General features: G+C 47.2%; 8 protein-coding genes and 1 non-coding gene across 9 annotated transcripts; 3 read left to right on the top strand and 6 right to left on the bottom strand.

Moving 5' to 3' along the window:
• Nucleotides 1–52: 52 nt before the first annotated feature.
• C8R40DRAFT_1176661 (succinate-semialdehyde dehydrogenase) lies at nt 53–2476 on the bottom strand (the record flags this gene model as incomplete). The annotated part of the gene is made up of 15 exons (XM_046232550.1): nt 53–108; nt 164–222; nt 278–288; nt 361–373; nt 439–479; nt 553–639; nt 709–1181; nt 1240–1335; nt 1387–1586; nt 1641–1707; nt 1758–1839; nt 1890–1976; nt 2035–2096; nt 2150–2213; nt 2267–2476. 15 exons carry the CDS (start codon nt 2474–2476, stop codon nt 53–55), a joined length of 1608 nt encoding a protein of 535 aa, XP_046080609.1.
• Nucleotides 2477–2712: 236 nt separating this feature from the next.
• C8R40DRAFT_1130596 (WD40-repeat-containing domain protein) lies at nt 2713–4770 on the bottom strand. The gene is made up of 7 exons (XM_046229177.1): nt 4515–4770; nt 4400–4453; nt 4271–4343; nt 4103–4209; nt 3944–4051; nt 3645–3737; nt 2713–3581 (listed from the first exon to the last, which is right to left on the bottom strand). The coding sequence occupies exons 1-7, from the start codon at nt 4742–4744 to the stop codon at nt 2900–2902; spliced, it is 1347 nt and encodes a 448-aa protein (XP_046080608.1). The 5' UTR covers nt 4745–4770; the 3' UTR covers nt 2713–2899.
• On the top strand, nt 4771–6684 carry C8R40DRAFT_1155298 (aryl-alcohol dehydrogenase). Its single transcript, XM_046229597.1, has 9 exons — nt 4771–4932; nt 4990–5031; nt 5078–5333; nt 5388–5469; nt 5520–5750; nt 5797–5947; nt 6004–6204; nt 6259–6434; nt 6493–6684. Exons 3-9 carry the CDS (start codon nt 5101–5103, stop codon nt 6583–6585), a joined length of 1167 nt encoding a protein of 388 aa, XP_046080607.1. The 5' UTR covers nt 4771–4932; nt 4990–5031; nt 5078–5100; the 3' UTR covers nt 6586–6684.
• Nucleotides 6685–6699: 15 nt separating this feature from the next.
• Nucleotides 6700–8357, top strand: C8R40DRAFT_1130588 (NAD-P-binding protein). The gene is made up of 8 exons (XM_046229176.1): nt 6700–6868; nt 6922–7007; nt 7067–7157; nt 7215–7532; nt 7590–7713; nt 7764–7780; nt 7832–8011; nt 8063–8357. Exons 1-8 carry the CDS (start codon nt 6710–6712, stop codon nt 8090–8092), a joined length of 1005 nt encoding a protein of 334 aa, XP_046080606.1. The 5' UTR covers nt 6700–6709; the 3' UTR covers nt 8093–8357.
• Nucleotides 8358–8672: 315 nt separating this feature from the next.
• Nucleotides 8673–9761, bottom strand: C8R40DRAFT_1176657 (uncharacterized protein; the record flags this gene model as incomplete). The annotated part of the gene is made up of 1 exon (XM_046232549.1): nt 8673–9761. The coding sequence occupies one exon, from the start codon at nt 9759–9761 to the stop codon at nt 8673–8675; it is 1089 nt and encodes a 362-aa protein (XP_046080605.1).
• A 1267-nt stretch (nt 9762–11028) lies between these two features.
• C8R40DRAFT_737888 (uncharacterized protein) lies at nt 11029–16163 on the bottom strand. The gene is made up of 5 exons (XM_046236050.1): nt 14907–16163; nt 13066–14853; nt 11446–13007; nt 11272–11393; nt 11029–11213 (listed from the first exon to the last, which is right to left on the bottom strand). Exons 1-5 carry the CDS (start codon nt 15921–15923, stop codon nt 11137–11139), a joined length of 4566 nt encoding a protein of 1521 aa, XP_046080604.1. The 5' UTR covers nt 15924–16163; the 3' UTR covers nt 11029–11136.
• A 3240-nt stretch (nt 16164–19403) lies between these two features.
• On the bottom strand, nt 19404–20401 carry C8R40DRAFT_737645 (uncharacterized protein). The gene has a single exon (XM_046236049.1). It carries the CDS (start codon nt 20205–20207, stop codon nt 19593–19595), a length of 615 nt encoding a protein of 204 aa, XP_046080603.1. The 5' UTR covers nt 20208–20401; the 3' UTR covers nt 19404–19592.
• Nucleotides 20402–21473: 1072 nt separating this feature from the next.
• On the top strand, nt 21474–23177 carry C8R40DRAFT_1074028 (HAD-like domain-containing protein; the record flags this gene model as incomplete). Its single annotated transcript, XM_046226663.1, has 4 exons — nt 21474–21833; nt 21886–22655; nt 22709–23078; nt 23136–23177. 4 exons carry the CDS (start codon nt 21474–21476, stop codon nt 23175–23177), a joined length of 1542 nt encoding a protein of 513 aa, XP_046080602.1.
• A 646-nt stretch (nt 23178–23823) lies between these two features.
• Nucleotides 23824–23895, bottom strand: C8R40DRAFT_t264. Its single transcript has one exon. It is a non-coding gene; the product is annotated as a tRNA-Met (tRNA).
• Nucleotides 23896–23924: the final 29 nt, after the last annotated feature.

Below are 23924 nucleotides of genomic sequence, written 5' to 3'. Positions count from 1 at the left end.
ACGCTGCTGTGAGTAATATGCTATAGGTTTACTTAATCATGTCTTCTCCAGTTCATTCAATGTTGAAATTGACTCCTTGCGCAAGGGGAGCCTCGTTCGAAAAATTGACTGTCAATGCAAACAATCAAAACCTGGCATCTCGAGGACGACGCAAATAGCGTACTTGTGCAGGCGCTCCAGCGAACATACTGTTTCCAAGCATCGCCACCAGATTCTCGACCCCTGTTGGGCGAGTTCAACTGAATCCATACATAAGAGAGCTTGATGTGACACGTACCATCCTGTACTCTGGAAGTGAAAGTGTCGGATTCAACTGCCAGTACTCTTCTCTCGTTGCAAGTGGATCCCGTGATGACTTACCTTATTACCGCCGCTGAGACACATTAGATGCGGGATGTCAGTACAGGTTGTTTCTTGTTGCAGAACACAGGCACCCACAAGCTAGCTCCAATCTCAGCACCTGATGTCCCTGCATTGACCTATGGGGAATTGCCGCAGCGGAATCCCATCCGTGAGATAGATATGGGACAGATAACAAGTGAGAGCACTGACATTGACGATCCCAGCGTCAGATCCACTAGGACCCGTCCATTTCCCAACGTTTCGTAAATCACGAGTCCAGAGGCTGCTGGAAAGACCCTGATAGAAGTTAAGTTAACAGCTAAAATGGAAAATAGAAGCAAGAGTATAAGCGTGAAAAATAGACACCTGTGGTACTGCATTATTCCATCGGATAGCCTCTTCCAGTTCGTCGAAAATAGCGACATTTAGGATTGGTGCGAACGTTTCGGTGCTCCATATGCGGTCTGACATCTCGACAGACTTAGGGACCGCGATAGTGGGTTGTACGAAATTTCCACCGTCATATGGTGTCATCTCATATCCTTTTCCTCCGAACAAGATGTCAGCGTCGATGGAACGTAAATATTCAACGGTACTCTCATAGAGATTAACCGCAGCAGGGGTATGCAATGGGCCCAAAAGAGTATTATCGTCCAAAGGATCACCAGGTTTAAGGGAAGCATATAGCTTCTGAAGTCGCTGGAGAAACTCTGGAGCAATGTCGCGGTGCAAGAAAAGACGTCGGGTAGATGTGCATCGCTGGCCAGCTGTACCAACAGCGCCGAAGAATACTCCGGGTACCGCTAAAGAGAGGTCCGCGTCTGGCATTACAATTGAAGCTAAAACAGCGCGACTGAGTTTCAAAAAAAAGTGTATTCATGAGTTCTGGATGCTGACCATTGTTTCCGCCCAGTTCAAGGATTGACTTGCCAAACCGGGACACGACAGCCTGCCCCACGATACGGCCCACACGCTCGCTGCCCGTGAATGATACTGCGGGAAATATTCATCTCTGACAAATTCCAGATTACAGTCCACAGTTACCTAGTTCCACCTCCTTACTGCCCACAAGCACCTCACCGACAGGCTGCCCGCCAGTGACTAGTCCAGCCAGTGCACCCGGGAGGTTGTTCTTCGACAGCACCTCAGCGATAATGGATGTCACCGCAATTGACGTTAATGGGGTGGTTGGCGAGGGTTTCCAGATCGTTGCATTCCCCGCTGCCAAAGACAAGGCTAGATTCCTGTCCAACCACTATGATTAATGCATGGATATGCTTGGCTTGACGGATACAGACCATCCATACACAGCCACAGGGAAATTGAACGCGGACAAGACGGCGACCACCCCTAGGGGATTGGGCACTGCAAGCAATTTAGTGAAGGGATACCAGATGATTATGACATGTACTAACCCTCGAGAATAGAATGCCCAGGACGTTCTGACGCGACAATCCTTCCATTCATCATCCTGGACAATCCTACAGCATAATCACACTGGAGCAGCAGTTTGATTTCAGTTAAGTGTGAAGAAAGAGATAACAGACTATGTCAATGAATTCCTGAACCTCCCCCACACCCTCAGACCTGATTTTGCCCATCTCCAGAGTGACAAGAGCACCCAACTCCTCTCGCTGAAAAGATGAACATTACTTGACAGCGCATGCATCAGTCGGATAAAGTTGGTCGGACCTTGTTGGCAAGTCTTTCCCTGATCTGCCTCAAAATTTCGCCTCTACGTGGCGCTGGAACATCTGGAGCGGCAGTGAAGTTATCCTGTTCGTGTTGAGACGCTGAGTACACCCACCACGAAACTGAAGGTAGGCCTCGCGAGTCTTCGTCAAGGTTTCCGATACGTCTGCAGGCGAAGCCTGAAGCCTTGAATTATTTACGGGGATTATTCCGATTCAGGAGTTGTACGCACGGTTCTGATACGAGCAAGAACTTCCCCAGTTGTAGGGCATACTGATTCGATGACTTCACCCGAACCCTTCCATTGACCATCATATACCCCACTGAGTTCCTTGTTCAAGGGGATGTTCAAAGCAGAGAGGATACCGGAAGCTCTAGATGACAAGCGACGCTTCAGATGCACACGTATTCCGGTGCTTGCAGCTCGTGGGGCAATGATCATGATGAGAGAGTTACAACAACCACCTCGTAGTAAGACTGCAAGGCAGGGTATACACAGTCACAATTGAAGCGTTCAAACTTCATTGACGTTCAACGGTTCAAAGTCGAAGATCCGAACGGAAGGATCACGTGTAGAGCTTCGCGACTTTGTAAGAGGACAGGGCCTTCGCGAAGTTAGTGGTAATAGTATCATGTGTATGTACTCAGGCTTTATATTAGAGCTTATTAGCAGCATATTTCGAGGGGATTTCATTGGCTGAGAGCAGCTCCAACAGGCTCCAATCAATTCAGTTCGCGTCGAAAAGTGATTTTCTATTAGACAGTACTTCCTACTGAGTTTGTGACACGAGGGACACGAGGTATCCTGAAGCACTAGTGACCAGTCCTTCGAATACGCATCCGTGAACTATTTTGGCGACAGCACTCAAAGCTCAGCAAAGAACGCTCCTTCAACTTCCACTTCATTTCTCCCCTTTTTCCTCTTGAGCGACAGAGGATCTTTCTCTTTCTTCTTTCGCTTTTTCGGTTTGGCAAGCTCATACTCAGTGTCAGTGTCGGGATCGGAATCCTTGATGTTGCTAGGTTCTTGACGAATGTCGTTCGAAGAGTGTTGCACGGCATTATCAGGCTCCCCCACACTTCCTGCCGGCTCATCCTCCACAGAAGGGAGAATACCTTTAGTATCTTCGTCATCTTGCCGCTCGTCAATCCCATCCTCCGGGACTTTCCCATTGAAGAAGTGTCCGAGGTTTGTAAGCTTCAAAAGTTCATCATGGCCTGCGCTACCAACCCAGAACTGCCCTGTTTCTGGGAGTTCGTCACTCTCATCATCAGTATCTGCAGAGTCACCAGCGTTGAACGGCTTTCGAGCATCGACGGACTCTTTCTCGCTATCGTCCAGCGTCAGCTGGTTCAAACCTTCGCCGATTGCGATTCTTTCGACCGGCCATTCACCATGATCCGCGACGACCCCTTGTAGTTTTGTGGGGAAGACACCGACAGCTCTAACAAAACCGTCGGATGAGCCAGTCAAAATGGTGCTCGTATGATCTACATTGGGTAGAGAAGCAGGAAGCGCACAGAGGGCATCCACGGAATGTGGGTGGCTACATATAATACGATCTCAGTAACAAAACTTCAGTACATGAGATGGTATGAAAATTACTGACCCTGGTATGCGGTCTACGCAATCACCCCATCCACTGCTCCTGTTGAAGACTGAGAGTATTCCGAGTTGGGTTCCAACAACAACCTTAGTAGCGCTATTCACAATATAGTAAGCGCCACAGTAGAAAATGAAACACCAAGCACAGGTACAACAGCGGAAAGAAAATCGAGGGTGAAGTGTATCGTCCAAGCATTTCGCGGCGGACAAATGCAAAACGACCGAAGAGATAATATGATAGGATGGGGCGCCCAAGAAAATCCAAACCGAAAAATGAAGAGAAAATACGAAATCAACGCCTACCCTTTTATGGGGACAATGGAAAGTAGCTCATCCTCTTGATCCTCGGACTGAGCAAAAGGTTCGGACGTCCTTGCCCGAACATCTATCACTGAAAGCGTACCGTCACCACTAAAGGACGCTAAGTTCAGTACGGCCTAACACCGAAGATTGATATCATACCTAGTGGTAACAAGCTGTTTCTTGTCATCAAGCCACAAGAAATCGGTGATGTAGTCAAAATGGTGGGTGTATTTCCGCACAGGCTCTTTTTTCCTTGGGTCCCACAGCTGTGGTCAGGGAGGTCAGTGTTATCTCTCGAACAAGCCTATGGTGCTAACGTGAACTGACCTTAATAACTCCCTCATCATCGCCAGTAGTTAACAGCCACGGCGTAACGCTCTCTACGCGATTGATAGCAATCCTTCCAGTGAATGATTGGGTATTCTTAGGCAAACGTGGGGACGGGAGTTGTCTCACTCATGTGCTTTAGCCCGACTTTCAATGAGCTTTCCTGTTACTGTGTCGATAGTACTAGATGAGATACGACAATATCATCAAAGGGCACGTAAGAAAATGACTTTGATCAACGCACTGTATTCCTTTTCCCTTCCCAACTGTGTATAATCTTCCCCCATCTTCATTTATTGCAATCCCACGACAAGACTTTTGAGAAAGTTTAATCGAAAAGACTTCCTTGGTGCGTCCATGGTGATCATACGCAAAAGCCTTGACTTTACCAGAAAGAAGGGCAGTGTACACAGTTGCATGTGAAGGGTGGAACACTAGGTCAAATATCTGTGAACCTATGGAGACATCCGACATTTGAGAGCAGCGAGCAGGCTGAAATTGTAGAAAAAATGATTTCGTCCCCGGACCGACTCGACAAGCCGCATTACACATGCCGATTTTTTCTACTCATGCTTTGATGCTTCTAGCTGTTCGTTCAATGGAAACGGAAAGTCTTAGCTGAAGGTGTTCACGCAAGAGGACGTATAGAGACGTTCAAATCGGTTTGTCTTTATTGCATTTGCCGCTTCGAATAATTGAGAAGATTGAATGTTTGCTAGACAAAGACAAATCGGTGGATACGTGATGAGAATCGATGAGAGGTAGGACTCATCCGATTCCATTCCGAGTGCGCTATAAAACGGCCAGACTTTCTCTAGATTTCTTTAACGATGAGTAGTATCTTCCAACCTGAGCTTCCTCCTGGTCCCCACCAGAAACTCGCTCGTTACCGACAACTTTCCTCGAGATCTTCCGTGCATGTCTCGCCACTCTGTCTAGGTGGAATGAGTATTGGGGATCAATGGTCTGAGATGTTCGGATCCATGGATAAAGAATCTTCTTTCAAGCTGTTGGACACATATTACGACGCGGGAGGAAATTGGATTGATACTGCCAACATCTAGTATGTGGAATCAGTGTTCATGCCCTTTTCACGTTGTTTGATACATGCCCACAGTCAAGAGGGCTCATCTGAGGAATTCATTGGCGAATGGATGGAACAGCGTGATATTCGAAGCCAAATGATCATTGCGACAAAAGTAGGAAAGCTATTCCCTTTTACAAATCGCTCGTTTCTCATGAAGCTAAGTATACAAACATTCCTGGCCGCACGAGGGGCGTTCCTTTAGCGAAACAAAAAGTTAATTTCGTGGGCAACAACCTGAAATCAATGCGCGTCAGTCTCGATATCAGCCTCAAAAGGCTGCGTACAGATTATGTCGATATATTTTACGTCCATGCTTGGGATATGCATACTTCCGTTGAAGAAATTATGGACGGACTGCACAATCTGGTAGCTGCAGGAAAAATCTTGTACCTGGTAGGGTCAAGTTTCTTATTCACATTATCTGCTCACCTGCCTGCAGGGTATATCGAATGCCCCTGCTTGGCTTGTGGTGAAGGCCAATGATTATGCTCGTTCAACTGGCAAGACTCCATTTGTGGTTTATCAAGCGCCGTATTCTATCCTCAAAAGGGACATAGAGCGAGAGATTCTTCCTATGTGTCAACATGAAGGTGCTGTCGTATACTTGCTATTTCGTCGTACCTAATTAATAACCCGTTCTTGTCAGGAATCGCTCTCACTCTCTATTTCGTTCTTGCTGCTGGTCACATTCGAACAACGGCTGAAGAAGAGCAACGGCGTACCAGTGGAGAACAAGGAAGACAGGGATTTTTCTTTGGACCCTGGGAGCGTACTCCCGATGAAGTAAAAGTATGTGATGGTCTCGAGAAACTAGCCGCAGAAATTGGAGTCAAGAATATCAATGCCCGTAAGTGGTTTGACGTTATTCGTCTTTGATCAGTAACCAAAATTGCCTCTGAAGTGGCGATCGCATACGTCCTTCATAAAGCCCCGTACATGTTTCCCATTATTGGGGGGCGAAAAGTTGAGCACCTACACTCGAATTTGGAAGCTCTGGAAATTAGCCTTTCAAAGGAGCAAATGGACTACTTAGATAACCTGAAGGCATTCGATAAGGGCTATCCGTCGGACGCTTTGGTGTGTACTTTGACTCAGTCGCATGTTTTTTTCAAAGATGCTCACTTTGATTCACAAGGGTGACCCGAGTGGATATCCGCGACCAGTAAAGATGATCGCAACCATTGATGCTATTCCTGTGGCATCCGTTATAAGACCCGTCCACGATTGATTTTTTGTGCATGGAATTTGAAATGGTTAGATAGTTTTGACTGTACTGTATCCTGAATTGCAAGTAAAGGACTTCGTTCTCTGAGAAGTTTAACCAGTCACGCGCCTCCGTTTTGTTATAACTTATGAGGTCACCAGCTCGTGTTCTGTTTTCTCAGCTTTCTCTTTGTAAGTACCCAAGATCTGAGAACGCAATGTCAACGCAAATTGACTTGGAGGGGCAATGTGCTACGAATCTGTTCAATCTCAAGAATGTCGTCGCGGTTGTAACAGGTGGTGGGAGCGTAAGTCGTTTCGACTTGTGAATTCCAAATCAAGATCAGAGGTCAACTCGCAGGGTATCGGACTGATGATAAGTTCGACCTTGATTGCTAATGGGGCCACAGTGTACATAATTGGACCTAAACAAGCCGACCTTGATAGGTAGGAACCTCCGCATGATTCAAAAATGACCAAACGTTAACATAATACGTTGTGTATAGGATTTGTGGCATATACAACGATGCTAGCACCAATTTAAAATCTGGATCTGGTGGTAAGATGTACGGACTCGAAGGTGATATCAGTTCCAAGGTACGTTACTTGTTCAGATTCTGTGGAATGTGGCTCAACTTTACATACATATGATAGACTGAAGCCAAGAGACTTGCAGAAGAAGTAGCAAAAGTCCAGCCTTATGTTACTGTCCTCTTCAACAACGCCGGTATACAGGCAGGTCAATTCGTCCCTCCTTCTGAAGCCTCTGCCGCAGCCTACGTCTCGGCTTTCTTCGACAAGATCGAGCCACAAGACTTCAACAACGTTCTCAATACCAATGCCGTCGGCGCATACTGGTTGACCTTTGCGTTTCTACCTCTGCTAGAGAAGTGGAAGAATTCGGACGAAGAAGTGACGAAGAAATTCGTACCCCAAGTGATTATGACAAGTAGCATGAATGGGTGGACCAAAGTGGGATATTTTATACGGATCCCCAGCCCCACGAAATAATCGGAAACATGATTATAGGATTCCGCCACATCTGGCCGTTCGTATCCATACATGTTCAGTAAAAGCGCCATTGGGCATGCAACTTCCTCTTTGGCACATGAGCTGCTTCCCTTAGGCATTCGGGTTAATGGGATAGCACCTGGTCAGTCCCACGATCGTCATATTGAAGCAAAAACTGACCAAATCTTGTAGGGCTTTTTCCCACTGAGGCGAGCCTGATGGAAGAATGGTTAATATAGAATAACTGATACTCCTCATAGATGTCGCTACCTGGACACTCAAACGAAGCTGGTATTGCGGTCGCACCTTCCGACAAGAAATGGGGATTCGAAATTCCGACTGTAAAGACAGGTGGAACAAAACACGATGTCGGTGCGCTGGCGCTGTGTTTAATCACCAACTGGTTCATCAACGGAGAGACTGTGCTGATTGACGGTGGCGTGAGTACATCAATGATCGTATCAAGTCTGCTTCAGGCTTACATCCTCCAGACATTGTTGAAACACCCGTCTTCGTATTGATGTTTTTCGAGCCAACGAATCCTGGAAGAAAGTCAAACTATTGCTTTGCTCAAGGACTGTCGATATATGCTTGCTGTAACTCATGACTGCCTTTCATCATCTGCCGCGCTAAGCCGCGTTGTGTATATGTACCTGAAGGAAAGTGTACCGTACATTCTTTGTCCTGATTTGGACTTCGTAAAGCCAGCTTTGACCATGTGCTGAGTTTTGCTCCCGCAATTATTGATGAATTATGGAAGTGAAGATAATCCAGTATGTTAAAGGGTTTGGGATTCACATAAGGTCACAGACTTGAAACTACGACATGAAATCCAGAAAATAGAGAGCTATATGCGCGGTCTGGATCATAATACTTCGTAAACGAAGGTAATAAGCAAATTATAGGTTAATGCAAGAAGATGGTGTGTGTGTATGTCATGATGTTCCAAGTCGAATTGAAAAAGATGCAACGGGCAACGGAAATGCAGGGAAAGACGCAGACAATGTGGATGGGTAAAAGTACATATGTAAGGATGGTGATGCGAAGTCATGCATGAAAGCGACGAAAAATAAAAACAAAGCTTGATTCTAAATGATTTGATCAAAGCGATCGAAGCGCGCGCAGGATATACGCATAATCTTGCTCCTCACGTCGGCGTCCTTTCTTCTCCCAGACCCATTTTTTGCTATATCGATGCAAAGGGGCGGCCCGGAAAGAAATATCGCCTCCAGCAGACCAAGATTCTGATCCCTCCACAGGGGACTCTGCTTCGACGAACACGATATCCTCGTCTTCGTCGTCAGACAAAGATTCATCAGCCTCCAATTCTTTCAATTTTTGTGAGATCACGACAGGATCTAGTGCTGGTTCATGGATGGTGTTTTCTGATCCCGAGAAACTGCTCAAACGCACAAGCAAGTCTTTCGCAGCTCGTGGATCGCGCGCAGAGGAAATAACCGGGACCAAGTCATGGGGTATTGTTTCACCCAGATAACGTCTTAATTTGGACAGACGACGATGTATGACAGCTTCAGGGGATAGACCTTCAATTGTCAAAGTGGGGCTCGGAGGGCTATCTGCGGTCAAACAGTGACAGTCAGAGGTTGAAAGTGTGTCACAGGAAGGCTGTCGTGGGATAGAAGGTGATATGAAAGGAGTGGGTAGACGTCGTACTCTCGGTGGAGAAAGATGGTTAGGTGAACTGGTGGGAGGAATGGGTGAAGACAAGGGCGTTGCAAGGGTTACGGAAATCGCCACATCTTCTGTCTTCAAATGCGGAGTAGGAGGGAGCGGTCGCGTTCTGGGAGAAATAGCTGGTGTAGGGCAAAGTGTAGAAGCAGAAGTGGGAACAGGCGGCAGAGGTCTTGTGTCTTTCCGGCAGCCTGCCTCGTCATCCCCTCCGTCTACCAGAGACTGGAGGGTAATTGTTAAATGTTCTGAAGAGCCATTTAGGCTAGGAGATGAACAGGTAGAAGACGAAGTTTCGAACGACGACAGAGATTCGGATTCATCTGAGGGCGCCATGTCGTGCTCACAATGATTCTCAAAGTCCTTGAACGCGTATCCGGATAATATACGCAGAGGACTGATGGAACCAAGGTTGAGTTCTAGTTGTGGAGGTTTTGAACCTCTGGACGAATGACAAATACACGATGGCCCAGGGGATTTCGAGATGAACGACGAAGACATGTTGGTCGCCACACAAGTTGAACCAGATAACAAAGGATTTTAAAAAAGAGTGGGGGACCCAGAGGGGGGGCTGTGTTTAATTTAAGACGCCGAACGCGACAAAAGGGTCGCGTCGGTTCATAGACCCATTTAGGCAAAAAAAGCTTGGTAACGACGGTGGTTACGTGAAAATATTACAAATTACGTTGTCAAGCTGGAAAATAAAAAAACCCGATAAAAAAAGTTCAGAAGGTTCTTCGCCGATTCTAGTTTCGTACACGGTCCGGCCTTGGATTAAAGAGCCTTGACTTGACTGGAAAAAATCTATGCATGTACATACAGGACTCTACGTGTTGAACACGCCTGTCTTCCTCTGTCTTCCCGCAAAACGAGGCGACTCCGAGTGAAAAATTTCATCCCGTCGGCGGTGGGTGGGGCCCTTTGTGTTGTGTGGCCTTGCATTATATGCTATGCAAGCAAATGTATTTGAGGGAACTCAGGCTGTTTTGTTTTCTCTGTTCCACGTTGTCAGTCCCGCAAGACCTCAAATTTATACAATTGACATGTAGATACCTACCTTTACTCACTGTACATTGTCAGGAGTGTTCTTTGCTCTGGAGGAAAAACCTTGTGCGCACAGTAATTCGTAAATTGTACTGATTGTATGATCCCGGTTGTCATCGTGGTCGTGCTTAGTTTTGTTCTGGCTTCAACTGGCACAGCACCGACCGCAACCTGGAGTAAGTGTTCGTGTTAGGTCAGTCACTATAGATATATGCTATGAGGCTGGCGCCCCTGTGATTCGTTTCTGGAGTGGAAAGTACGGGTATTGCAGATTGAGTACGAAAGGAAAAGTGGGCCAAGAGCCTCTTACACGAGTCGCAAAAAATGCCTCCGGTAAAACGGTGAGGGAGCCCTCTCCTACCCTTAGTGTATAGACACAAACCTTCACACATGGCGCGCCTTGAAACCAGGGGACAAGTTGGGCTAAAACTTACCTTCTGACTCCTCCACGAACATGGATAATGCTAGAGTCGAAATCCTTTCGAGTCACCATCAACCAACAGATTTCCACATCACCTTGGCATCTGCTCCTGCTAGTGGAAAGGTGTCCTTTTGGGTAAGGTTGCGGTCATACCACTGCATTGCTGCAGCCTTTGAATTTGTAAGGACAGTATAGCCTCAAAATAGAGCTATGGTAAGTAGGTACTTATGATGAGTGGATGCTTTGATAAAGAACAAACCATTACCCGGAACAAACTAGTAGATACAAACTGTGGCGAAAAAAATATGATAGAAAATAGAATCACAGCAAAGCAGTAGAAGATGAGATGTTTGCAAAGAGAGAAGATGGTTGAGGAAAGCGAAATAGTTAGGTAGGACCATGCAATCGTCTCTAATTGAGAAAGCCACGACATTTAGCTGAGCCACAGAGACAAGGAATCTTGTCTTGCTCAAATGGAAAGTGATAATCTATTTCGAAAGGTTAGATTGTGTCTGGACATAAGAGAAGAAGAGAAACAAAACGTACCATAGGTGATCTCGTCACCGAGCTCAATATCCTGTTTGGCGTATATTACAATCTTTTTCTCGCCACTAATAGTGATGATCTTCGCTGTGCAATTGGGGTCACACGAGTGATTAATCAAACGCCTGTAGGGAATCGGTATCAGTAATTGTTAATGGAGAAGACAACAAAACAAACCCAAGATTGCCCTTCTTGGTAGCGTCAACGACCAAATCCTCGTCAATGCGAAACAGATAACTACTGCCAATTCCCTGGCGCTCATAGGTCTTCTCTCTCTTCTCCGCCACCTGTGCGCGGATAACCTCGCCCACATACTCGATAACCATCTCTCCCCGCGCAATTCGTTCCATTGCATAAAGACCCCAGTCGTGAATCGGAGAACGAGCGAAACGCAGATGTTTCTTCCTCGTCTGCAGCTGGTTGAATTTGAACGTAAGTTCACTTGCTGCTTCTCCTTTGGAAAGAGCAACGGCCCGTTGAACCTGGTTGATCTCTTCTAGACCCTGTGCACGACGACGAGCGTTAGCACGGTTAGAACGAGATGAGGTAACGTGCTGAGGTTTGCTTTCTTCGGGAAGAATTTCTTGGGCGGCAGCAGCTGCGGCGTTCGTTGTCCTCGCTTGGTACTGAGTGACATATACAGCCTTTTCAGCGTGCGTGATTTTGTAAAAGCCTTCCGTGCGGGCGGATCCAGTAACGTGCTTCCGGAGAAGGGACTGACCTTCGTCTGTCTCTTGGGTTGGAGGAGGAGAAAGGATTTTGATCTTGTCATCTGACGGTACGCGTCCTGAGAGAACGAGCTTGGCGTAATAGAGATCTTCGTCGTCATCGCAAACACCCTCCGTTGGGTCAACAGGAGGCGGCGTAGGCGGAGGAGTTGTAAGCACACGGGAGTCAAGAGGGGTGACGGAGCGCGACGGAGCGATCAACGAGTCTGCTCCAGGAGTAAGCCGGAGATCAAGTGCGGGAGCGTCATATTCGTTATCAGGAAGAACAACATGATCATGAATGTCTTTCTTGCCAACTTTCTTCACTTCCTTCTTTTTCCGTTTGATCTCTTCTTTTTTAGACTTCTTCTTTACGGGCTCTTCAGCTTCAGATTCAGACTCCACAGAGAGCGGTCTCTTCCTGAAGCGTTCATCTGCAGGAATGACATCCTCGTCCCCGTCCTCTGACTCCACCTCCGACTCGCCTTCGTCGTCGAGCACGCGTTTCCTCTGCTTCTTGGGTAAAACGACGTCTTTCTTCCGCTTCTTCTTTGGAGGCCGCTCTTCCTCATCCTCATCCTGCTCCTCCTCCACATCAACCTCATGAACAATCTCCTCTACTACAGGTTTCCTCTCCTTTCGCTGCTTTTTGAAAGACAACCCTACGAGCCCCAGCTGCCTCGCATTGATTTGGTCCACCATCGAAACACCAGACTCTTTTACTGTCCCAAGTTCCACAGACGGGTAATTTTGAAGCTCATTGATCATTGTCTTCAACTGAGGACCAATGTATTTACTCAAGATATCCTGCTGCAAAGCACTCTTGAGTTCATCGGTGATGATTTCCTTGGCTTTGAGAACCATCTCTTCGTCAGTCCAGGTGGTTTTGACAGGAATAGGAGGAGCACAAGCGGTCGCCTTTACTTTGAGAAAAGCCAACTTCGCTTCTGCAGCGCCATTGATGTAGGTAGCAGCCCGCCGAGCAGAGTCTTTCGCGAAAGTGACAAAAATTCCTTGCAGGGATTTCAAGACCTGACAATGGGAATCAAAGACATCAGTACACTCACATTTCTAGACGAGTAAAACACACCTTATCAATTTCAAAACTTGCCAGGAGAGCCTTGACATCCTCTTCCTGCACCTGATGAGGGAAGTGTCCTCCTGCATCTGGCTCTAATTTAAGATGCGGAAATTTGCTTTTCCCCAACTCCTCAAGAACATCTCCGTGATCCTTCTCCCAACCCATCGACCGCGTGGGCCGTGCCGACGAAGGAGACCTAGAAGCCCGGGGTGACCTGCGCAAAAAACGGTCTCTCCTTGAATACGAGGGCGGAGGAGAACGATCGTGGCGACGGTAATGATGATTCCATCTATCAGATCCAGCACCATACCTCGTATTCCCGGGAATGTACGTCCTACCGTCATCATAAGGCGACAGACTACGATTTCGGTCACCGCGATCTCGATCCCGACGAAGATTTCGATTGTCTCTCCGGCCAGATCCATACTTATCTCGACTGTCTGTACTTGGGCTTCGTCCTGACCTCCATTCCCGCTCTCTTTCTCTGTCCGCTCTCCATTGCGAAGGAGGTAACCTCTCTCCGTACCTATCCGTACTGCGTCTCCTGTCCCGATCTCTATCTCTATCGTTGTCCCTACCCCTCTCTCCTCTTTCCCTGTCCCGTTCTCTTTCCCTATCATCCTCCCTCTCTTTGGCTTCATTCTCCAGGCGAATCTGCACCGGCGTTCCATTGCCGTTACCTAGTCCTGCTGGATCCTCCTCTCCTTCAGGTTTCCTCAACAGCGCGTTCCTCTTCAAATGAGCCCTAGCCTTTATCAGTGCAGGTGGAGGATTAGCTTTCATACTTGTAGCGATGGTCACTCCACTGGGTTTGCTAGGAATATTTGGGAGTTTACTTGTTTTACTTGTTAGAACGGAGGAGGATGAAGACGGTAGTGGCACAGCGGAAGCAGACGATGAACCATTCGGCCGCGGCGTGGACCCGCCATGAGCTGAAGAAGGACCAGCGGAACCTGAAGCAGGAGTAGCAAGTATTGAACGGTCACGATCTCTATCCCGCTCTCTGTCCCTGTCCCTGTCACGTTCACGGTCTCTATCGCGGTCTCTCTCTCTTTCTCGTTCCCGTTCTCTACTATCTCTAGTATCCAATATAGGACGCATTGGAAGGCTCGGATGTAATAACGGGGGACCTGAACGTTGATGAGAAGAAGACGATGACGGAGGCAAAGGTAGAGAGGGAACAGGGGAGTATGAACCGGACATTGAATTCGACTGTGGAGGAAGTGGTAAGCTTGAAGGACGGGGAGGTAAGCTCGAAGGAAGTTTGAACGTCAAAGTCTGAGTCTGTGTTGGTGTTTGATGGTCAGGAACACGGACACTCGAATTTCCACTGTTCATATTCGAGTTTGCTAACGGAGGCACAATTGGGAGCGCAGGTTCTGCTTTCTTCCTTCCATTCTTCCTGTCATCCAACTCTTTCAACACTGCAGCAAGCTTTTGACCAGTCCCATCGAAATCGACTTGTATCTGGTCTCCAGCATCTCCTTTGATATTTCCGTTTGGTCCATGATCATGATATCCCCCAACACCATTTGGACCATACCCAGCCCCAGCCCAAGGCCTTTTCTGCCCGTTTTCCTTTTCCACACACCGTTTTGCCTCAATGTGAGTAGGGTATCGTATGCACACAATACCAAGCGAGCTGCCGTTCTGCTTATCGATTTGTGGTTCGAAGCTCATGATGTTGCCGTACTGAGAGAAATGGGCACGGAGAACGTTTGTTGGGGTGAGGAGGGCAATGTTAGTAATGATGACTTTGCAGGGAGGAGGGGGCGAGGTGGATGTTAGGTGGTCATACTGTACGAAGGTCAACGACGGGAAAATCAATTCAGAACTTTAACGAGACCGACCTCATATTCATCAAGCATGTAAAATTGTGATCTGACTTTTTTTTCTCGATCCTTCAACCATAACAATTGAGATTCCTTTTCCACATCTATGACTTGCGCCCCATCCTCACCTACTACGGGCTTGTCCCTATCCTTGACCATCGTTCGTCTCGGATCGCGGGGTACGGGTATTCTCTCACATACCCAATACCCGCGTGCTTCGTCACTGTTGTCATTTCTGCTCAGACCCTCAGGAGTAGGACTTGCCACGCTTTCACTGCTGCGAAGTTTAGCCAAAAATGCGGATGCTGAAGACGACACGGAAAGCGATGCTGAAACTGAAGAAGACATCGAGGGGGTGATTGGTGATACCGCGTTTGTCGAGAAGTCAGCAACTTCCTCCTCTGGCACCCACACCCATTCTCCATCTTCTAATACCTGGCCCTCGTAGCGTATGATTGATTCTTTCCCTTTGCCCTTGCCAGTAATCCGCGGGTAAGATTCAGATGAGACTTGGTTCTTCGCACGCTTGATCGCCGCAGCTAGGACATCGAAATACTCTGAACTCGAACTCTTGTCTTTTCCTCGACGACCAATTGAGGTGTATCCGTTGTAGCCCAGTGCCGAAGCTCCAGCAAGCGTACCGGCCCCTGTTGACGTGCCTTCACCCTTACTGAAATCAATATCCATCATCATCGTGTCCAAATCAGGGTTCGGCCCGAGATCAACTGGTTTCTGGCTCTTCACGCCGAGTTTAACATATCCTGAGGTCAATGCAGCGCGTTCCAAAGCTCGATCTCTTGCAATCTTGGCCTCTCTTTCCTTTTCCCTCAAGTCTTTGTCCTTGCTAATCAAATCGTGAGCGGGAAGCAGCGCCACCGTAGAATCATAGATGACTCGATGTGCGCGTACGTCGGACGGAAGTTGGTCTACAGGTGGAGGCCAGGCAGGCGGCGGTGGAAGTGAATATGTTTTGGGTTGTGAAGGCTTGGGCGGTGAGCGTGGACGTGGTGTTGGAGGTGGAGGTGGCGGCTGCATCTGAATTTGTGCAGGAGTAGGCGTCGCAGCGGAGGGCACGGCCCGCGAAGCCGGGAGCGTGATTGAAATAGCGTTGTGAGTAGGTAAAGTTTTCGTCGGTATTGTAGATGTTGCAGAAAGTATTCTTGGACCTGTAGGAGTTGCTATTGATGGTGGCGGAGGTGGTGAAGGAGGAGGACTGTTTGTTGGTGGCGGAGGTGGAGGCGGAGAGTTTGTTGGCGGAGGAGGTGGAGGAGGAGAATTTGTTGGTGGTGGTGGTGGTGGTGGACTATTTTCAGACGGAGCAGGTGGGGGAGGAAGTTCCGGAGGTGGTGGTGGAGGTGGTGGATCGTAGCTTGGTTCTGGAGGCGCTTTGGGAATTTGGACTTGAAATGCTTCACCTCGCAGCTGTATAGAACTTTTTGGTAAAACAGTCGACTCTGGTTTTCTGGTTGGGATCGAGATGGCGAAACGAGCCGGTGGTAAGACCTGATAAGAAAGTTTCAAAGTCAGCGAATGTAGTCTCGAGTGAAAAATTAGACCTCACATTTCCATTTCCATTAGGACTCGCGGAGCCTTGTTCCTTTTCTCGGCCTGTATTGTGTCCGTTAACAGAGATTTTGCTCTTTCCTCCTCGAGAAGGTCCATTTACTGACAAACTTCTAGGTCCTGTAGGCGGCGGCGCTCCAAATCTGGCGTTCACAGCAGGCGATGAAGACGAAGATGACGACGGTAACGACGACGATGGGCCACCATTACTAGTCACACCAGAAGGTTGCCGTGGATTTAGATGATTTGCACGGGCTGGTAAGCGGTAGCTTTAGTCCAGCTCATAGAAATAGAACAATATTTTTACTCGCCTGACGGTACTTGTCCTTGCTGTCCTTGTTGTCCTTGTTTGCCTAATAACGCCCTTGGACCTGTCGGCGGCGCCTTGCCCGACATGTAAACTCGCTTTATACGCCTTTCTCCTCGTCACGACGTCCAACGAGGACCGAAGAATACAATTCCTATCGACAGGCCAAATTAAAGCTCTTCACTTCCCCTCTTTGAATACAAGTAGAATTTACAAAAATTACTACGGCTTGAGAAACACTGGTGGTGGTCGTGACGGTGCTGAGTCCTGCTGACTGTGAGTGAAAGAGGCGCGTGGCACAACGCCCAAGCCAAACAAATCATCATTATTATTACATTGACGATTTCGTACTCCGGTTATTGTCATTCTCTCCCTTTCTCTCGTTCCCCCATCATCTCATCCCACGTTTATTCTGTACAAAAACCGTGTATCTGTGCTTGTTTGAAGCAATTGGCAGTATAGTAGTTCGACTGACCAAAGCCACGTTGTGAGTTGCCAGAGATATAAAATGCTGTGATGAACAGGCAGGAGCAATCTAACCCAGGTCCAATTTATTACAGACATCGTTCTTGAACGAGCTTCTCAGGGACCCAGGAGCTTCCGGCCTCGTGACGCTCCAGATTACGATTGAAAAGTCGTCGAATCGATGAAAGCTTTGGTTATCTCTCGTTCTCACCTACAAATACTCTTTTCTTCCTCCGTGTCCAACCATCTCCATCTTTGCATCGTGTTGCCTGTGTGATTTGTATCTAAACGAATCAGTATTACTTGAGAGTATTATCTTATGGGAATCAGCACTTCGTAAGTGAATCCAGGTGTTCGTGGAGAATGTTCTGCCATTATCCCTAGGAATCTGCCAGGGACTAGGAATGCGGTCGAACCATCAGAGTTTCGAACGAGCCTCCCCTGTAATATCGCAATCGCTGCTTCAGCTGTGCAACCGTTCGGACGACTCGTCTACATCGCGGCTTGTATGCTAAGCCGTATGTAATCGAAATGATAAGGCGATAAATAACGACAGGAACACTAGGTAGTGGGGCGGACCCGGCGCAGAAACTATGAGACAAAAATGCGAGTGAAATTATGAGGGAGGAATGTCGAGCATGGGTCGTTGAAGTGAAGAGAGGAGAATTTATGCTGAACTGTGCAACTCAAGTTACTTGACTGTCCTGTGAGTGTTTATCTTCAACATACGGTATCGGTACCGTAAGTAACTCACCACGATCTCCGGGTCCGTTCTCTGCGAAAACTTTGGCTGAGGCTTCCTGGACGCTTCTATCAGCATTACTATGTATGTTCAACAATTGCTATAATGGCCGTTGTAATATTTTAGTAACTCGTTGAGCGGTAACAGTAGTAATGGATAGCTCTTCGACTGATGGCAGGGATTTTTCGAAACTTCCAGCTCTACATTTCGTTTCTGTTTCTCAGGATAGAGCACTGGGTTTTTCTTGAGGGGCAATTCCAGGGCAATAATTACACGGATTGGAATCTCCGAAGTGCCTTTCCTTCCTTTCTTCCAAGTATAGCTCTAGTATAGCTGACCCATCCCTCGCTCAATTATAGGCTCTGACAATGAGCCAAGGTCATCAATGCGTTACTGACGTTCGTTCAAGGCCGTCATTCGGCATCGGATTTGTTCCCCCATCGGATTAATTATAACTGGATTCAATTCTTGTCTGGATCGAAAACAGATTGGTCAATTGTCAACAGTTGGTAAGTAGCACCCCAAACACATTCCTAGTGGCCCAACTTGTATCTAATGATATGATGATAGGCAGTATTTTTGTCCTGTTCAATGGTTATTCGGATCCTTGAAGCCCTCTACCTCGAGATACTTATACAGGAATAACTCTGTCAAGAATCTGTAGCCAAATGATTGGAACATGATGATATCCGCGGCTGGTAGTCCAACTGCGATGTGGGCGCCCGTCAGATTTTGTTAATGTCAAATTAATCGAGCGTCAATGTCGCTCGAGTTGACTTTCAGTTTCTACAGACTTGCGACGTCGCAGTCATACTATAGGGACCCGCGGACTATCTGAATGTTATGCGCATATGTTTTTTTGAATCGTGAGAGTTCGTTAGATTGACTCACATTTTGTCACAATCTCTAGGTTCTATCCGCATTCGTAAAAGCAAACGACTTCGCTGTATCCTGGACGCGGCGAACCCACTTGACATGGACATTGAGCGGCTGGCTTGAACCTTCAACACTTCGTAACACCCTTGTGCCTTCAATTTTTACTTAGCAAACAATAGACCCATTCGAAATGATTGAAAGGTGTTTCGTGCTCAATGATTGTTTGGGTTCCATTGAGGCCAGGCCCATCATCTCCCAACTTCTAAGTGCAGCGTGTACTTACATGCCCATTTTTATACTCACGAAAGGAACGGAAGTTCGGGGGGAAAAATTCCATAACATGGCACGTTCAAGACAGCCTTCAACAGCTTGACGATTGACTGTCCGTCTGTTCTCCGTCACTTATAATTTCCGTTCCCATACACCTCCGGTGATATAATACGTCGGCCTTGTAAGACCCCGGTAATTGCGGACATTGTGGAATGGAGTACTTACTTAAAGATCCTAAAAGAGAAAAAAATACCAACACTGCCCTACGCTCAACACGATGACCAGTGGCTCTTCTATATGTTTTTTTTGCAGACTACCTCAGGCTGCTACATATTTCCAAGAATTTGAGGCCAAGAAACCCATATTTTTTCCCGCATTATCCCGCCCTACAAACTGATAGCATTTCCAGATCTTGTTATCCGGGTAATCTCCTGGGATCTGCTCGGAATCTACTCAATGAGGCTCTATGTAACCATGTAGGTCACACCATTAATTGAGGCTGTTTTATGTGAAGTTGCGGTAAAGGTTTCTCAGGGAAGGCACTTTTGTATGGCTTATTGGAAACTGACTCGATAGACTTACCGGTTCGCGGTTCGCCACAATTCCGGTCAGTGGTTCGAAAAGGGAAATGACAAAAGGATTTGTGCGTACAGTTGTCACTTGTATCAGTTGTATCCCTCGGCAGGGTATCCATCTCCCCATTGGTAGAACATTTGCTCCGGCCGCTGCTTTTGAGTGCTTTTTGTAGTTGAGTGGACATTGGTAAAGTAGTTATCTTTCTGTTTCTTAAGTTGTAGTGCATAAGAAAGCATATACTGTATATCCTGCCCTTCACCCCCGGATATTTGAAGGAAGTACATACACAGAGATGCACAAAGCACAAACAATGAACGTGCCGACGGTAATCTGACTCACTTGCCAAAGCGCCTTTCGCGCTTAAAGGAAAAACCGGCACGTGGTGACGCCTCCTACGAAATTCACTGCCCAATGCCAAAGCTAACAAAATTTCGTTCATCTTCACCAACTTACCGCCTAATCCCTCCGTTCCGACCTTTCCAATGTCTAAATTAGATCTTGGAGGTCGCCTGCTACACATACCACTGACCAGTATCACCGGTACTTAACCGGGTTGCCTTCAACAATGCTGCCGACATTTTGGAAGAGCGGGGCCCTTTTGAATTCGCATTGCCTTGCAGAACTTCAAAGTCTGTACTTAGACAGGGTCATCGTTGGATACTACAGGAATCTGGCGGGAATTAAGCCGAGTTGGAATGATATCTGGTGAGATCTCAATCCTTCCCTGCGGTGGTCAGCATTAACCTGGAATTAACATATGGTATAAGGCTATGAGTGGTGCATACAGTCCCTTGGTGGTCTCATCCGCGAACTTACCGCTAGGGTGGTTGCGTGAACTGAGATTCCAAGATACATCTCCTCCCTTCAATTGGGATCGTACAACTTCAAAGGAATTGATCAAGTTTTCTTGTTACATGGAGGAAAGTGGCGGTCTCAGACGACCTTTCGTTCCACATATGTAAGTCCTGGATTCAGGAATCAAGATCTTCCGCAGGCAATATAATCGACACGGCCTATTTACTCTTGTCTACTATTGTTCAGTATTCGCTGGGCAAGATAGAGTTAATGATAACTTATCTCGTCAATCTCTACGGCGGGTAAGCGACAAGGATGTGGCCGGTGTGGTCTTTTCTTGAACGAAGCTTTGTTTGAGCCCAACACAAGGAGCGGTTTCTTGTGATTCCTTTAATCCAGTGTCTCAAGTCGTGACGCAATACTGTCAGTGGCCGCTCATCCCGCGTTTTCATCTCGCGTACGGGCCAGGGACGGACATCGTATTGTCTCGTAGTGGGTACCGGGTGAGTGCCTGTGAGCATTTTATTGTTCTATTTATCGCCATATGCCGCACTTTCACATCTTTCCGCGTGCTGTGTACATGTCAATGACAATAAAACATTCTCAAATAGGCTCAACACTGATTTGAGATGGGGTACGATGTTATACATAGTGTTCAGAGAAAGATTTTTGCAACTTGAAAAAACTCTAGTGGACGAATGGGAAAAAATTTGGGATGGGCGGGGATCATGAGTTATGTTGCACTTTGCCGTTCATGAATCTATAAGAGATCGGGAGGGTGGTCGGTCAAAGGGCCAAAAAGGGCCAAAAAAGGTGCGTAGTTTCAGATTCATAACGTAATCAGCTACAAAGTCGACTCGCACCAGTTCGCCACCTGGACGCCGAGCGCTCAGGCTCGGTAAATCAACAATAACCTTTTTGCTTTTTAACAATAGACCGAATCGAACATGGATTGCCCATTCCCCCACTGTTCTACTTCTCTTTTTCCAAGATGGTCGCCCTCTCTAGGCCTTCATCATCATCTTCATCGTCGATAAGATACGACACCATAATCTTTGACCTCGGTGATGTTCTCTTTACGTGGTCACCGTCGACCAAAACCTCCATCTCTCCCAAGACACTTCGCAGCATTTTGCAGACCACGACTTGGTTTCAATACGAGAAGGGGGACATTTCAGAGGACGAGTGTTATGCTTCCGTTGCGTTGGAGATGGCTCTCTCTTCGGAAGACATTCGCAATGCATTTCAGCACGCCCGTGAAACGCTTGTCAGTCGTCCAGTCATGGTTGATCTGATCAGGGAGCTCCGACCAGGGCGAAAGATCTATGCCATGAGCAATATCTCGGCCGAGGTATGTAAATTAATCTACCATGTTAGTTGCCCTGCTTATAGTTTTATTTCAGGACTTCGCCTTTCTGCAGACGAAGTCGTCAGACATGGATCTCTTCGACCATTGTTTCACTTCATCGTCAGCCCGAGAGCGCAAGCCTAACATCGGGTATTTTCGACATGTCCTCGAACGCACAGGCGCTGACCCTGCGCGCACTATCTTCGTTGACGACAAACTCGATAATGTACTGGCGGCTCGGTCTTTCGGGATGACGGGTATCTTATACGATGACTTCGAGAACGTAGAGCGTACTCTCCGAAATCTTTGTTTTGATCCTACCGTTCGGGGCGAGGCCTTCCTTAAGCAAAATGCGGGTCAACATCTCTCCTATACCTCCACTGGTGTTACCATTCACGAAAACTTTGCTCAACTTCTCATCCTTGAAGCCACCCATGATCCTTCCCTGGTCAAGTACACGAAGTATGATGGACCATTCAACTTCTTCCGCGGCGAAGGCGAGTTGACAACTTCAGCTTTTCCCTGTGATGCAGACACCACATCAATCGGCATCACTTGTTCAGACCACATGTCACCTGAGAAGAAACACGAGGTGATGGATGCCATCCTTGCCCTTCGCAACGCCGATGGTATTCCTCAAGTGTACTTTGATTCATCCAGACCACGGATTGACCCGGTTGTTTGTGTCAACGTGCTCACTTTGTTTTACAAGTATGGCAGAGGGAAGCAACTCAAGGAATGTTTTGAATGGGTGGAGTCTGTTCTCCGATACCGGGCGTTCAGCGAAGGTACACGCTATTACGAGCCTCCCGAAGCTTTCTTGTTGTGAGTTTACATTCGTCAATTCTGATGATATTCCCCTGATCAATTCTATGCAGCTTCTTGTCTCGTCTTTTTCTCGTGGCTCCAGATGTCTACAAACGCCTGGGAACCGTGTTCGCTGAATGCTGTCGTGAACGTATTGGTTTGAAGGGGGATGCCCTCGCTTTGGCAATGCGGGTTGTGTGTTGCAACTTCGCCGGGATCGACGCTTCTGGCGATCTTATGACGCTTCGTAACATGCAAGAAATTGATGGCGGGTGGCCTGATGGCTGGTTCTATAAATACGGGTCTAACGGTGTCCTCATCGCCAATCGTGGATTCACCACTGCTCTAGCTATCAATGCTATCAAGGGTGCCGGTCTACGAATGAAGAGACCCTCGTCAATCACGAATCTGAAGCAGGCTTGGAATGACACTGTTGTGAGGGTGCGTGTGAGCCTTTCCCACATTCAATAATCTCAGCTCATAGAATTAATATTTCAGATACCACATCGGTTCCGGTCTACTGCGCATGACCTGCACTGAGTGTCGTCGTGGCCAGCGAATGGGCGTTACACTACTTGTACGAATTCCTTTTATGTTATCATTCTCTTATTTCTTGTTTTATCTCTGCCCCACTCCCTCTCTTCGTTCTAATACTACGCGGGCTTGTACCCATTATCGATCCCTATCGTGATCCTCGCAGGATCCTGATTGTATCAAGCGCTTTCCCCTATGCCCTCATCATCCACGTTCGTTTTCGTTCTGTTGGGGTACATCCTTTTTTACTATCTACAAAACGTAAAATCTATAGTCCTGTACCAGTGTATTCTTCGACCTTCCATACTCGTACTCCCTCTTGCTTTACTCAGCCTGCACTATTAATGTTCTGCAGTGTTATGAGTTTCGCTTTCTTATACGTTACATCTTCGTTCTTCGATTAAATAAAGTATATCTACATTTCACTGTGATTTCACAGTTAGAATCTTGTTCTCCTTCCTTCGTGCATATCCTGATTGTACTGTAGTTAGTCTCAGTATGTCTCAGTATGCACTATGTCCGTATGCACAACTTCTGGCAAGAAATATTAGTCGGATCCACGATTATCAAGATCATAGACGTGGTCATCGTTATCATCAACCGTGAACTCGAAAGAGGCCAAAAAGAAACCCTAGTGTGGGACCCTTTTGTATAGCAGCAACTTGTTTCGATCAAGTGACCTCGGGGTTATGGGCCCCGCGCGCTACCACTGCGCCATGCTGCTGCATATTTTTTGATTTTTGATAATGGCTT

This window comes from Lentinula edodes (assembly GCF_021015755.1).
Source record: "Lentinula edodes strain Le(Bin) 0899 ss11 chromosome Unknown C8R40scaffold_54, whole genome shotgun sequence".
Classification (NCBI taxonomy): Eukaryota; Fungi; Basidiomycota; class Agaricomycetes; order Agaricales; family Omphalotaceae; genus Lentinula; species Lentinula edodes.
The sequence above is the reverse complement of the archived record's forward strand: the minus strand, read 5'-3'. Positions and strand labels throughout refer to the sequence as shown.

Bases quoted from the DNA above. Each gene is read 5' to 3' on its own strand.
- C8R40DRAFT_1155298 (XM_046229597.1), top strand. From the start codon at position 5,101: ATGAGTAGTATCTTCCAACCTGAGCTTCCTCCTGGTCCCCACCAGAAA. The intron at 5,470-5,519 runs GTAGGAAAGCTA...CATGAAGCTAAG, and splicing joins AAATGATCATTGCGACAAAA to TATACAAACATTCCTGGCCG. The intron at 6,205-6,258 runs GTAAGTGGTTTG...TTGCCTCTGAAG, and splicing joins AGTCAAGAATATCAATGCCC to TGGCGATCGCATACGTCCTT.
- C8R40DRAFT_1130588 (XM_046229176.1), top strand. From the start codon at position 6,710: ATGAGGTCACCAGCTCGTGTTCTGTTTTCTCAGCTTTCTCTTTGTAAG. The intron at 7,008-7,066 runs GTAGGAACCTCC...CGTTGTGTATAG, and splicing joins AAACAAGCCGACCTTGATAG to GATTTGTGGCATATACAACG. The intron at 7,158-7,214 runs GTACGTTACTTG...TACATATGATAG, and splicing joins AAGGTGATATCAGTTCCAAG to ACTGAAGCCAAGAGACTTGC.
- C8R40DRAFT_1130596 (XM_046229177.1), bottom strand. From the start codon at position 4,744: ATGTCGGATGTCTCCATAGGTTCACAGATATTTGACCTAGTGTTCCAC. The intron at 4,454-4,514 runs GTGCGTTGATCA...TATCTCATCTAG, and splicing joins GGGAAGGGAAAAGGAATACA to TACTATCGACACAGTAACAG. The intron at 3,582-3,644 runs GTCAGTAATTTT...TATTATATGTAG, and splicing joins TGCGTAGACCGCATACCAGG to CCACCCACATTCCGTGGATG.
- C8R40DRAFT_737888 (XM_046236050.1), bottom strand. From the start codon at position 15,923: ATGCAGCCGCCACCTCCACCTCCAACACCACGTCCACGCTCACCGCCC. The intron at 14,854-14,906 runs GTCGGTCTCGTT...ACCTTCGTACAG, and splicing joins ACATGCTTGATGAATATGAG to TATGACCACCTAACATCCAC. The intron at 11,394-11,445 runs GTTTGTTTTGTT...GATTCCCTACAG, and splicing joins ACCAAGAAGGGCAATCTTGG to GCGTTTGATTAATCACTCGT.
- C8R40DRAFT_737645 (XM_046236049.1), bottom strand. From the start codon at position 20,207: ATGTGTAGCAGGCGACCTCCAAGATCTAATTTAGACATTGGAAAGGTC.